The sequence below is a fragment of the Camponotus vicinus genome, unplaced genomic scaffold (genome assembly GCF_025532165.1).
Source record: "Camponotus vicinus isolate PSW18456_S1 unplaced genomic scaffold, iyCamVici1.0 SCAF_2, whole genome shotgun sequence".
NCBI lineage: Eukaryota > Metazoa > Arthropoda > Insecta > Hymenoptera > Formicidae > Camponotus > Camponotus vicinus.
Genome location: NW_028141956.1, coordinates 994425 through 1008549, shown reverse-complemented (window position 1 = coordinate 1008549; position 14125 = coordinate 994425). Strand labels below are relative to the sequence as shown.

The window sequence follows — 14125 nt, the reverse complement described above, 5'->3', positions numbered from 1 at the left end:
GCCACCCGTCTCGCCTGTCAAACGCGCGGCGCGCGCAGCTGCTGGGCCTGCGCGGTGCCGCTCTACCCCTCCTCCTATCAGCTGACTATGACTGAGTGAAAAGCGCTGTGCTACGGTGGCAACGTTCATTGTTGGGATAACGTCGAAGCGAGAGTATTCACGTTACTTCCCATCAGCTGTTGCGGACCGATCTTGGCGAGAGAGAGAGAGAAAGAGAAAAATTATTCCAGAGAATCTACTCCGATAATACTACTTCCTCACACGTACGTAAATAAAAGAATATCATATCGTCCGCGAGGGCGTTTTTTTTTGTGCATGAGTCACAGATACTACGCACTTTGTTAAGTACCATAAAGTTCGTCGTTCGAACGATCATGCGCATAAAATGCGTAGCTCTTCGAAGAGATCGTTGATTGTTATCTCGCGATCAATCTTCGAATCATCTCGAATTCGATTGCGCTACTTTTCGAATTCCTTTGATTTGCGTCTGACAAGATTATGATTATATATGCATTAATTTATACATTTTAGTTAAATTTTTGGCGCTTCTCGTTATTCCTTTCTTTCAAACTTGTATATTTATCCCATTTAATTTTATTCTAGTTTAGAAAAAAGAACAAATCTATCGTGTATTTGTTTTTTTGTTCCGACTTCAAAACATCGTCGTAAATAAAAACTTTTATTACCGTATTTATATACTTTTTATTATCGTATTTATGTAATTGGTAGGTACTTTTTATAAGGCGAGATAAATTCGAAGCAAGAAAAGTTGATTGTAATATTCTTAAAATTGAAAATTTTTTTATCGATTCTTAATGTCTACGCGAGATATGCAGGCTAATCTATAGCTAATTTAGGAACATGAAACATTTTACAGATCTATATGTGTGTCCAGTAGATATTTATTTTTGTGTAAATTTTAGCAAAGATGTTGTTCTTGGGAATCTTTTCTATCTTTCTGCTGGCTGCCTCTGCAGAATACTGTTACAGCGATGTTGAGAATGCTTGCAGCACTAATCCTAAAAGTATGTGGAGATACTACCATTAATTCTTCACAAAAATTTAATATTAAAAAGATTTAATAATTTTAAAAAGCTATGTCATTTTGAATGGAATCATTTTATCGCTTCTATAACTTTCTGATATAAAAATGTATGATTATATATATATAAAATTGACTATATTCTATTCTATAAAAAATTGACTATTTTAATTCTTCAATGAAATTATGTGTTTATGTGATTTTGAGAAAAATGTATTCTCTTTGATGCTTTTAGATGGTGGATTAACATTAAATTGTAATGCTCAATATGGAGCTATCGATACGCTTCAGGCTGACTTGCAATCATATGTAAATGCTAATATCGAAACAAGTTTTGAATTTCTGCTGATGTCTACACATTTTGGCAATTATGAAGCGAATCGAGACGGATTTAAGGGACTGTATCGCAAACTTTCAGACCAATCATGGGCAGACGCGATAGATTTAATCAAATACATTGCAAAACGTGGTGGTAGGATGGACCTCAATCAGCTTCCACGCTTTAAGAAATCTGTAAATATATATCTATTTGTTTTCACTCGTCTTGTTCTTGTAGGAAAAAGAAAGAAGACATTATTATTGATATTATCGTCGTTTACAGGTCAAGGACAGTAAAATTTTGGAACTGACCGAAATGAATAGTTTGGCTAAAGCGCTCGATAGCGAGAAGCAACTCGCCAAAGAAGCGTTACGTATCCATAATCAAGCACAACATCATACCTCGCAGGATGCAGATGTCGCTCATTACATCGAAGACCATTTCACGGAATCATTGTCCGAACGTGTGAGAGACCTCGCGGGTTATTCAAACGACTTTAAGAATTTGTTGAGTGACCGTGATCCATCCGTCTCTGTATTTTTGTTTGACGAATATCTTAAAAAAACTTTGTAAAAAAATAATAATTGTATACGGGTACAATTTATAACACATATATACATTATGTTTCAATTATATTATTATTGTTATTATATTTTATCTTTATTTTCATTCTCTAAAGATCTTTTCTATGTAAAATACAAGAAATAAACGCATATAGAAATTTATTTCTTATACTCTGTGTGTATGCCATAATAATAGAATAACGAACATATCTACACTCGTACTTTTCTTCTCTCATTTCCTTTTCTAAGTGGTTTATGATCGATAATACCAATACGAAACTATTTAAATCGATATGCTAATAATTTACGTTTGTAACAAAACAAATCTTATCAACAAAACTTATCATAGATTTTTACGTGCATTTGTCCTCAACAGATATATCTAATATCGCTCATAGTACAAAGTACAGGCACAGTGAACGCGTATTTTTTAAATTCATTATACGAATACTATATATTTTTAAAATGTACTCAATGATTAAGATAAGATAATACATGCATTATAATCTCGAAACATGTAACAGAATTGCAACATTGGCTCTAGTATGCTACAGTCGGGAAAAAATTCATTAGTAGATATCAGTATAGATATTGTAAATAAAAAAAAATTGTATATATATATTTATTTACAACATTTACACTGTTGTTCACCAATGTATATATATATATAATTATATATATATATATATATATATATATATATATATATATATATATATATATATATATATATGCACAATTATTAGGGAAGACGTTTTCTGCCAAGGACAGAATATTAAAAATATTCACTTATCACACATAATCGAAAAAATTGACACTTCAATTAATTGAGCATTATTTATCAGTTATAAGGAAAGTAAATTGCGTCGTAACAATAGTATTGTATGATATTCTTTATCATCAATGATGTCTATGCATTTTAGACTAAAGTTTTGCACATTTCTAGCATAATTAGACATGTAAAATATATCTATTAGTAATAAATTTAAATTTCGCCGGACCTCTGTGTTAATATCTATTAGCTTTACATAAGAATAAATTTATGTTAATTTTACTGACAGCCATTGACAGATTGTAGGCAAGCATATATGATATGTTTTTTGCTATTATTGCACACTACAATATCAACATTTAAAGAACCAATAAATATAATATATAATACTTCATTTTATATTAAATGCAATCATATTGCACATTTATGATATGATATTACTAGAAATAATTGTATTTATGCTGTGTTATTACATTTCTTTTGTTTCAATTAAACTTTCTCTTTAACTATTCTTTCCAATCAATATTAAGCATCATTTTAATATTACTAGTATAAAATATAGTAATTTGATAAATTATTATAAAGAAATATTGTTCAATCACATTATACATGATATGTAATGAAAATTATTTCTCACATATATATATAATAAATCATTACGTTTTACCAATTGTGTGTATCTATGTATGTATGTTTATATATTTGTGTATGTATATATATGTGTGTACGTATATATATTTATGTATGTACGTATGTATGTATTATTAAAAAACCTCACCATATATAGAAAAAAATTAAATACATTATAGGCTCAATCAGAATGTCTACATATATCATAGTAATAAAATCTACCTATTCTAGATCACGTTTGCACATATTGTCTTCCTACTTTATATTAGAGCCATTTTTTTAATTAAAAAATTTCTTAATTCCTCATTTCATCATTTATTTTGTCTGTCTCTCTTTTCAATGAGAGAATGCATCAGAATGATCAATTCTCTGCTTTATTTCAGACTCCATTTATAGAAATATTTCTAATAAATTTTTATAATATTCTTATATAATCTGTAGAATTAACTTGTCAAAGTTCAATATAACTATATACAGTCTTCTAACGATATGTTTGACCTAACATATGTTGATTTTATGCCATTGTATACTATATTGTGACATATATCATTCATGATAGTTTTTGCTTTGTTATCTGGAATAATATATAGATAATATAATACTTAGATTAATATAATACTTATATATCTACATATGAATTATAGGAAAATTAATACTGATTCATATGCAATTATGCAAAGTTTACTATAATTGTATAAGATACTTACACATATGCTAATTTGGTATCTTCACCAATCTTTACCAATTGAATATTTTATAATGTAGATTTAACCTTTCTAGCCAATCTATTTTATGCATTATGTATGACTATACTGAACAACAAATCTCAATAAGAGATTTAATTTAAATGTATAGATTATTATCGATTATTATAGCAAGTAACTTTTTAGATGGCATTTCTTATTACTGATGATGTTATAATTTTAATATGTACTAATAAAGAAGCAAGCTCAAGATCTTCGCTATATACGTTTTTTAATGGAACACTTCTATATCCCGTTCTTAAACAACGCACCTAAAAAAATTAGAACATTAATTTTTTCTTAATTGAGACAAAGATCAAACAAAAATACCCTATTTGATACTAAACATAAATACTTTTAATACAATTAATAAAGTACTCACTGGATAAGTAGCTTGTCCTATGATATTACTATCACCAAACATATCTTCATCTTGTACTAAAAATCGTATAAGAGCAAAATATGGATTAAATATCTCAAATTCACATGTTTCATTCCACATTGGATTAAATCCGTTATCCGCTGCAAGTTTAAGAATTATATTTTTTGTAATTGTATTAATATATTATATTAATAAAATTACCATATCATCTAATAAAATGACAATTCAAGATAATAAAATATATTTACGTATTGTCTTTGTTGTTAATTTTGTTCCAGAGTCAAAATCTGCACCAATAATTTCGACTTCAACGGATGGACTGGCAGTGCCTCTTCCTGATTTCATTAAATGTCTAGCTCCAATAACTTTCAAGCAGATTTTAAGTGATTCAACTCCATACAATGTATTTTTATCATATGGATTAAAGTCTTGTCTAAACATGAATTCTGGTTTCAATAAATAACCACAATTGCCATTCTCTTTAAATTTAGCTTGATTCAATTGCATTGATTTGTCTCCAGTCTGATAATTCAGAGCTACCATCTGACAACCAGCATTCCACATTGGTACAGGATTATAATTAGATGAATCAATACGTTGACCCTTTGGATAAACTCTGCTAAATTGAATCTATAAAACAAATAATTTGTTTTTTAATAATCTATTCTCATTCTCATTCACATGTTTCGACATTCATTTCATCTATTTGTATACCTGATGATACTTTATAAAAAATTTATTTTCTTGTTGACACATTAATTTTTCAGCCTTTGTTTCCGGGAAGCTACTCATTTCATTGAATGTAAATCCCTTAGTTCTTATTCGTTCTATGTTAAATGCAACTGATCTACAGTATACTATAAGATTAGACATTTCCTTGGCTATTCTCCATGCTCTCTCCATTTCTTTATGCTGACTTTCCTAAAATAAATAAATAAATAATATGCATGAAATGTACATACCCATTTATAATAATATCTAAATTTTATAAGTTATATAAGTTATTACATACCCTAACACTTGCATTTTGTGCAGTCTCTTTGATACTTGACATCCATTCTAACGCGGTATCTTTCGACGGTGTAGCGACTTCGAATACTGAACACATACTAGGATTTTGTATCCTTAAAATCCATTCCAAACCTAGTCTCTCCCCGACTGTTAGTTCTACTACAGCACCCATGATATCTAATGAACCTTTTTGCAAACTACCAAGCATCATGGAATCTGTGGACTAAAAAAAATATTCTTGTATTAAACAAAATATATATGATACAATATACATATAGGGAATTTTATGTCATTAGAGCCTTTGCTATTTCATATACATAATATCAAATATAAAATTCGGAACTTACATCTCCTTGATTTTCTTGTTCATCGATTTCTTCCACATAATTAGCAGGAAACCAATGTTGTTTTTTACCACCATAATCACCCCTCCACCATCCTCCACGTTGCACATTGACATTAGTAATTATAGCATGCTTCACTAATGTCAATTCATCCTCTCTTTTAGCCTTATAATCATAAATAGCCTTAACTGTAATCTTTATACACAAAATAATTCAATTTATCTTATTAAAATTATATGGCTATTATGAAATAACTAAATATTTACATATTATATACATATACATATACACACACAAATTCAATAATTTTTTTTATTTAATAATTTATGATCTTGTACTTACTTTTGATGTAAAACTTGTAGGATCCATATAACCTGGGATGCCATAAACAGATCCATCATCGTTATCCTAAATGAAAAAGAAAAGAAATAATTAATGTACTCTTTATATACTTTTAATATTTAGATAAATTTTTTGCTTATGTCTTAAAAAAAAGAAAGAAAACTACAAAATTATTTGCATACCAATCCCATTCTTCTGATAATATCTTGATTAACAGGATAGCTCAATTTAATCTTTTTATACAATGGACGTCGTTCGTAATAATTGATTAACTCAACTAAGCTTTCAAACTGTACAGTTCCAGTGGTATAGAGCCTGCCTTCAAGTTTTATTTTACAATGTTTTATTTTCTTTTCTGCTCTATAACAATACAATATAATTAAAATATAATTAGAATTAAAAATTAATATAGCAAATTATAAACTATACATGGTATTTTAAGAAAACATACCTAAATGAAATTGCATAGCAATTACTTTCTCTTTCACTAGGTCTTACTAAGAATGCACCATCTGTAGGTATACGCTTTAACATCTCTTCCGCTGCAATTCGAGTGCATTCAGGATGCCACCATTCTTTTTCTTCATGTTTATTTGGTTGGGGAACCGGTTCTTGCAGCGTGATTAAAAATTCCTATATATCAGAGGAAAAAAGAGAGAAACAAAGATTTATTATCAATTTTATTTTAAAAAATAAATATTTTTATTCTCAATCTAATAAGTTTAAAATACTTTTTTTATAATATATATTTAATTTCTTGATATACTTACTTGGCTCCTAAGTGGATGATTACGATAATGAGTGATTAAACTATATAAGCTATCAAAACAATTGGTATCAATAAGGTAATATTGTGTTTGACCCATTTCTTGTTTCAGCTTGATGCGACAATGATTCACTTTTCCTTTACGCCAAAATGATAAACAATAATCACCTACAAATGTAACACATTGTCGCACGAGAAAAGTACCATCTCCGAGATAGGAATAGTGTCGTAATAATTCTTCAGCCTCCTCTCTTCCTCTTGCTAATTTTCCATGAAACCATTTTTCGCCAAAGTGCAATTCGTCATTCGGTGCGCCCTTTTTTAAAAATTAAATATTACATTTTAATGCCTTTTAATATTATTTTAATTTTACCTTATAATTATGCTTATATAATATATATAATTCATGTATTGCATTAATGCAATAAAAATTATTATATTTATAAATTATAATTATATTTATAATGTTTTATATCTATGAATATATCGTACATCTGACGACCTCCGAATACCACTTTCTTCATCATCATCATGTTCCGTTTCTTGTACTCTTGAAAATGTGTCTGTATAAAATAACTTTTGTTGTGTCAACAAAAAAAAATGAGGATTCCATTCTTTATCAATAGGATCTTCCAAATAAAGGATTCCATTTTTTACAGTATTTCTAAGATCCATCTCTTGTCTACTTTCGTCATTTCGAACAAGAAACGAAGATTCGTCGACACCGTCGGGAAGCTTCTTGTGTTTTAATAAAATTTTTCTGCGCATTGCATATGGGGAAGGTAAATAAGTTTCATTTTTGTCAACAGGTTGAACTAACAGCATATCACCAAAGACCTCTTGCATACTCATAGCCATTTTACGTTGTTGCGGTAAAGTACAGTTATCCTCAATAGATAAAATAACAGGATACCTGAATAAATAATGTATTAATAAAGAAGATAATGGAGTCACATAGAAATAACTTTAAATAAATTTCTTTCTTGACTTACTCGGATGTAGCAAAAGCATGCTCCTTAATAGTTTTAATAACATCCAAAAATTTAATTTTAGTAGTGAGTGTATGTCCATGGAATATAAATGGCATTCCATCTGGACCATCCCAACAATCAAGCTCTATACATCTGCATCCTGCTCTTAACGCACGCACATAGGCTTGACAACTGCTTTCACTGCTAATCTGATCTCCCATCAAGTATCTATGAATTCATGTATAGTTAAGATGTTGTCGAAGATTATATAGAATCTTCTTTAAAAATTATGTACATTTTATATATATATACAAAGATTACATACGTGTTATGCGATGATGCTATCCAATAATGTGCAAGAGGTCGAGTCATATCTTGAGAAACTTGGTTGAACTTTTGATTCCAGATATCATTTTGCTTAGAAAATAAGAAATCTACAAACTCTGAGAAAGTAAAATATGGTTCTTGTATGTCCCTTTGAGGATCTTGTAAATATTCTCTAATAAAACGGGATATCTCTAATTCGTTATTTCCCAAACTATCTTGCTGTTCAGTTAATAAAAAGTTCTGAAATTCTTGAAGTGTGACAGTTGGTTCAATTTGGGAATAATTCAACAGTTTGTGCCAATCTGCAAGATTCTGCAAAAGATATTTATGATGATAAACGATGTAAACTTGTAATGTTTATATAATAAAATAATAAGACATACATTCTGATCAAACATTAATTTATGATACAAGATAACAAAATCGTCGAATCCAAGTTCGTTTCGATTTCTCGTGTCTACTTCTTGAAATAATTCCCTGAGCCTATTTGTTGCAATTTTGCAATTAACTCTAGGCAAAAATGCTTTCACATCCTTCAATGTGACCCTGTTATCCAGCATAAGTAAAAAAAAATCAAAGTGATGTAATTAATAATACATATATGATATTACAAATATACATAATTATATAATTTTTTATTCACACACACACAAAATAAATTCTATTAAGAATATTTACGTTTCGCGGGAATTTTCCATTGTATAAAATTCTTTTCTAAGCCATCTCTCAACTTGTAAAGGATATGGTGCATTTATAGTGTCTTGTACCAAGTAACGCAATCCCTTAATCCATAGTTCACATTCTTTTTCACTAAGAGCTGAGATAAGTATAAATAATATCTTGAGTATTAAATACTATATATTTGTGTATATAAAAATAATTAACATTTATAATAAACACAGTAATAGATTTATATATATTTACCAGATATAGAAAGAGTTTTTAGTCTAAATTCTGATCCATAATACACAACAAAGCACCTTAAATTTTCAATTCTCTTAGCATCCTCAGGCCATTTTTCAAAATCTTTAGATTGTTTACCTATTCTAACTTCTTTGACTTCTCTTATTTCCACTGTAAATAAATATCTAAAATAAATATGCTGCAAATGTGGAATATCTATGATAATTTTAGTAAATATTATCTATCAATAATAACAATGCATATATTTTAGATAAAAATAAAAAGAAGAAAATATGTATTAATATAAAAGACCTAAATGTAATTTAAAATGTAATGTAAATTTAAAATTCATTTTAATTGCTTAAAGCTTATTGGATAAGATCTATATATAATATTATATATAACATATTATATATAAATTAATTATTTTTATAAATTTATCCACATAAACATGCAAGAGTCTTTATTTCACACTTCAGATTTACATGTACTTTTGTTTTCAATATTCATCTCAATTTTATTGCAAAAATTTATTTCTAGTTATATATTTGCAAATATAAGTATACAAAAAATATATATCTGAAATATTAGATCAATTCACATTTACAGATTTATGGATATAAGTAAAATCTTACCTGAACCATCAAAAGGTCTAAATGTTGCACTTCTTGACCAAACAATTTGTCTAGTTTCTCTTCGTATCATAAGAGTTTTCTTTTCTGGTCGCTTCCTTGGAAAGAATTTGGTAACTACAGTACCTCTCTCGAGTTGACTAATAATTTGTTCCATTTCAGGTATAATTCCATTCATTTTTGTAATATTACATATATTTACACTCTGCAAAATATATAAGTTATTGAATTTGGAACAATTTTACTTTCACATTGTGCTTAACTTTGAAATTAATTGTATAAAACTTATATACAGAACTCTGAAATATTATAGTTTAAAAAATGATGTTTCATATAACTTATAAAAGTGTACTAAATACAATAATATTCAGAATTCGCTGCAAAGCTTTTTATTATTATATACAAAATAGAACACATATAGAAATAACATAAGTTTTCTTTATCTTGTTTAAAATATTTTGAACAATTTATACAAAATAATATTTGTAATGTATTTATAAAGTACATGAATATTTATAAAGTATTCTTATGTGTAAATTTAAATATTTATGAAGTATTCCTATGTAATTTTGAATATTTATAAAGTACATGAATATTTATAATATTTCTATATATAATGTACAGCAAACACATTTTTCAATTGTTTTTTTTTCTTTATGTGCATTTTAAAAATATATGAAACTAAAAAATATATATTTTAGTTTATATATGCACCATATGTATTTATTTCTGTACAGTATTTTCAAGCTGAATAATCATTTATAATTATTTTTTATAATTATTTTTATAATTATTTTTATGATAATTATTTTTCGCTATATTTTCGCATCAATTGTATCAAAATTAAATTTGCATTTTCTTCAACAAGTTCAAATATTTTTTCCTAACCTTTGCAATGTAAACATAACCTAGTAAAAGATATCCTACGAAAAGTCAAGATTATTTTTCGTGAAAAAACGTAATCGGGACATGGAATAATTACAATGACAACTGATAACTTATGTAGGCATATATTTCGAGAGATTTCTCGTCTCTCCAAAAGTGTCAATTTCAAAACTCAATCCCGCAAACGCATCGTGCCATTAATTTTTTCAACGCATGATCATTTTTATTACCCCCGTCGCGACGTCTTACGATGTTTAAAGATATATCATACCTGTCTCCGAAATGATACGCTGTATTGATGATATTATGCGATAAAAAATATGTTGCATTTATCATGTGTAGGTATAGTTTGCAATTCGCGTTTACATGGATTATTTCCGGTGCGAGGACTGCGAGGTGATGTTACGTTTCGCATACATTCGACATCTTTGACTGTAGAGACATATGGAAGATGTACCGAAGTGTGAGCTGTCAAAGGAGGGAGAATGACCTGAGTCGTAGAAAAGGATACACGCATGCTGGATGGATCGTTATCTTTGTCAGAGCTTCATTGATTGGTCCTATTTTAATATTATGGTAAAAAAACATGATTTCATATGTATGTGTATACTTTACGAATTGAAAATAAATAACTCACAACCATTTCCAATTTTATTTTCTTTTAAATTTATAAATGAAATAAGAGAAATGTTTTTAGTTCAGATGGTATAATGTAAAAAGAGACAAAGATCCATCCAAGAATATACATATCTCTTTCTAATTCTGAATTCCGATTTTCTAGAATAATGTAAGGAGAAGGGGGGAAGAGAGAGAGGGGGGGGGGAGAGGGAGAGAATGTGTCAGTATCTATTACACACACACACACACACACACACACACACACACACACACATTTTTTTTATGATTAAATCACATTATTCATAGGAGCTTTTCAGCAAGAAAGTACAGATAGATATAATATCACGCAATTAAAATATAAAAAATTTTTTAAATCTTATAATTTTTGTTATTTGATATTTAATTATGTAGTATTATATTTATATATTTCTTGCTGGAAAATTCTTCATATAAAATAAATATATAAATATATGTTAATCAAATGTTTATCGTACCTAATTGAAATAAATTGAAATCGATATAATTTCAAATAAAACGATTTTACGACGATACATACGTTTTGAAAACACACACATTGCTAATTTCTATAGCATCTAATCAATTTGGCTACCTGACAAAAATGCTTATATTAAAATTTTTGTTATATTCCTCAAATTCTATCCAAAATTATTAATTATCTGAGAAATATAATAATACAAAAATTTTCAAGTCATTAGACTTATATAGAATTGTGTCTGATAAACTCATTACAGAGAATTTTTAAATGTACTTTTTTTACGAATCATCGTAATCTGTATTTCGCAAATAACTTTTCATCAAAGCTTGCATAATCGATTAATTCCAAAATTTTATCTTTTTTCAAATCGCCATCACATGTCTAACACAAGGTATGATATCAAGATTTCAAACATACACATATATATGTATATATCATATAAAATACAAATACTATAGTATATATTCTTACGTCCTCACATAGCAATTGCGAACGTCACAATGAGTGACATATAGATATTATAAGCAGAAGCTATAACGATACATTCACTCCCTCGATACTAAATATAATATGAGAGGTACCCCATTGAAAAGCATGTTATTTAGCAAGTTTTTTCCACGCAGAACGAATTACAATATCCATGAAAACGTATCATCTGTCAAATGTGTATTTATTTAATTTTTCCTAGGAATAAATAGCAAAAAAAAAGTTTATATTTTGTTACAAATAACTCTCCAATTTTTAAAATGTTAGTTAAAATTTTTTTGCTAAAATCTTTTTTCTCAAAATAATTTTTGTGTTTTTTATTTAATTATTAATTTAAGTATTTATTTAATTAATTTCAAGTTGATGTTTTTATCTTTGATGACGTCAATAAAGAAGATAAATAGATATCACTTTTAGCACACACTATAGATGGTCTCGTAAAAGAGAAATTATATCGCATTTCCTTTGCGATAATTTGTATCTTGTATTGTTACATAGAACATTTTAGGATCATAAATATTTCCTCATAAAACTTTTGTTTTGTTTGACTTCAAGAATTAATGTATATTGAGATAAGCAAGTTATAATCATTATAACATTAAATGTTATTCACGCGTAGATAATAAACTTGTATCATCACAGAAGAATTAAATGATATCATATGACTGGATGCATGATTAATACACTATATTCATAGTCTATTCTTATATTTAAAATCATCTTAAATGTGATCTTAAGATTCTAATTATGGAATGATTGTGTAGCATTTTAAGATCGTAGATAAGATGAATATAAGAGTAAACCATGAATATAAGTCATAGATATTGATCCTTGCTTAATTATTCCAAAGACGAGAGCACCGTAAAGTATGACATCGAAGTTTGCACGATCTTTAAAACAAGAACTCGTATTACTAAAGTTGCCTTACGAGATTGTTGCGTTCTAATCTTGTAAAGTTTATTACATAAAGCTTTACCGAAGTAAAGTTCTCCAGCGAGAAAATGTAAATTTTGCCAGCACTCAAGAAAATCGGTTGGAGACTCTTCCGCATCACGAATAGAAGCATCTTTTGAGATTTCGCAGGTGTTTTGTACCAAGGACTGTTATAGCTGTAATATGTTTCAATGATTTATTAAACTATAGTACTCTAAATTAACGATAAGTAACTGTAATGTTATAATCATTATTGTAAAAATCTTTTGTCTTACATTGTGTCGCGCGTTTGAAGACTGTGATCTATCAGTTTCTGTCCTTCGAAACTGAGGCAGAACAGATGAATCAGCTGACCGATAACATACACTACGTATTTCAGAATTATCAAAACGTCAGCGTTCTCCTGCGTAACCTTTAGTCCCAAAAATATAATAAAAAAAGTTAATTCTTTGTATTTATAACTATTTTTCTCACAATTTTAATAAACATACCTTGCAAAATAACCTTAAACATATAAAAAATATAATATGCTTTGTATAGGTACGAGATTATTATATTCCTTGTCAAAAAATAATTTGCTCTTTTGGCAACATTTATGAAGGATTTTACGAAAAAATGGGTTGTTTTTTAAATATCTTATCTGTTAATGTGTGCATTTGCAGTTTCTTGATTCTTTGTGCAGATAATTCTTCGCACGAAAGTTTTAATTCTTTGCTATAAATTTAATATTTATATTCATTTGTTTTATTTATGTCACTTCAAATAAAATTCAAATAAAATTTCTTCAAATGTTTTATTATAAAAATATAAATATATTTGACTAAATATAAATATTATACATAGAATAAAATTATCAAAATTTTTGAAAACACGAAGAATTAGCAATGAATTGACATATTAAAAAATAAGATAATAATGCGTTTCCAGAAATTTTATTAAAAAAAAAAGAAAAATGCTTTT

The 14125-nt window shown here is 27.8% G+C and overlaps 2 protein-coding genes across 4 annotated transcripts; one reads left to right on the top strand and one right to left on the bottom strand.

The window, feature by feature from the left end:
- Positions 1-100: 100 nt before the first annotated feature.
- Positions 101-2086, top strand: Fer2lch (ferritin 2 light chain). Its single transcript, XM_083092537.1, has 4 exons — positions 101-263; positions 924-1025; positions 1278-1555; positions 1644-2086. The coding sequence occupies exons 2-4, from the start codon at positions 929-931 to the stop codon at positions 1932-1934; spliced, it is 666 nt and encodes a 221-aa protein (XP_082948663.1). The 5' UTR covers positions 101-263; positions 924-928; the 3' UTR covers positions 1935-2086.
- Positions 2087-3170: 1084 nt separating this feature from the next.
- Sl (small wing phospholipase C gamma 1) lies at positions 3171-13296 on the bottom strand. 3 transcript variants are annotated; one of them, XM_083092533.1, is made up of 20 exons: positions 13209-13296; positions 10904-11100; positions 9751-9952; positions 9137-9286; positions 8891-9029; positions 8596-8758; positions 8211-8524; positions 7907-8113; positions 7407-7827; positions 6919-7230; positions 6600-6781; positions 6331-6508; positions 6149-6214; positions 5810-6001; positions 5464-5685; positions 5166-5372; positions 4700-5081; positions 4452-4591; positions 4034-4341; positions 3171-3900 (listed from the first exon to the last, which is right to left on the bottom strand). In XM_083092533.1, exons 3-19 carry the CDS (start codon positions 9923-9925, stop codon positions 4213-4215), a joined length of 3579 nt encoding a protein of 1192 aa, XP_082948659.1. In that variant the 5' UTR covers positions 9926-9952; positions 10904-11100; positions 13209-13296; the 3' UTR covers positions 3171-3900; positions 4034-4212. The 3 variants fall into 3 exon arrangements, with proteins under 3 accessions (XP_082948659.1, XP_082948661.1, XP_082948660.1); XM_083092535.1 differs by having other exon boundaries at positions 5810-5971; XM_083092534.1 differs by lacking the exons at positions 10904-11100; positions 13209-13296 and adding an exon at positions 10636-10892.
- Positions 13297-14125: the final 829 nt, after the last annotated feature.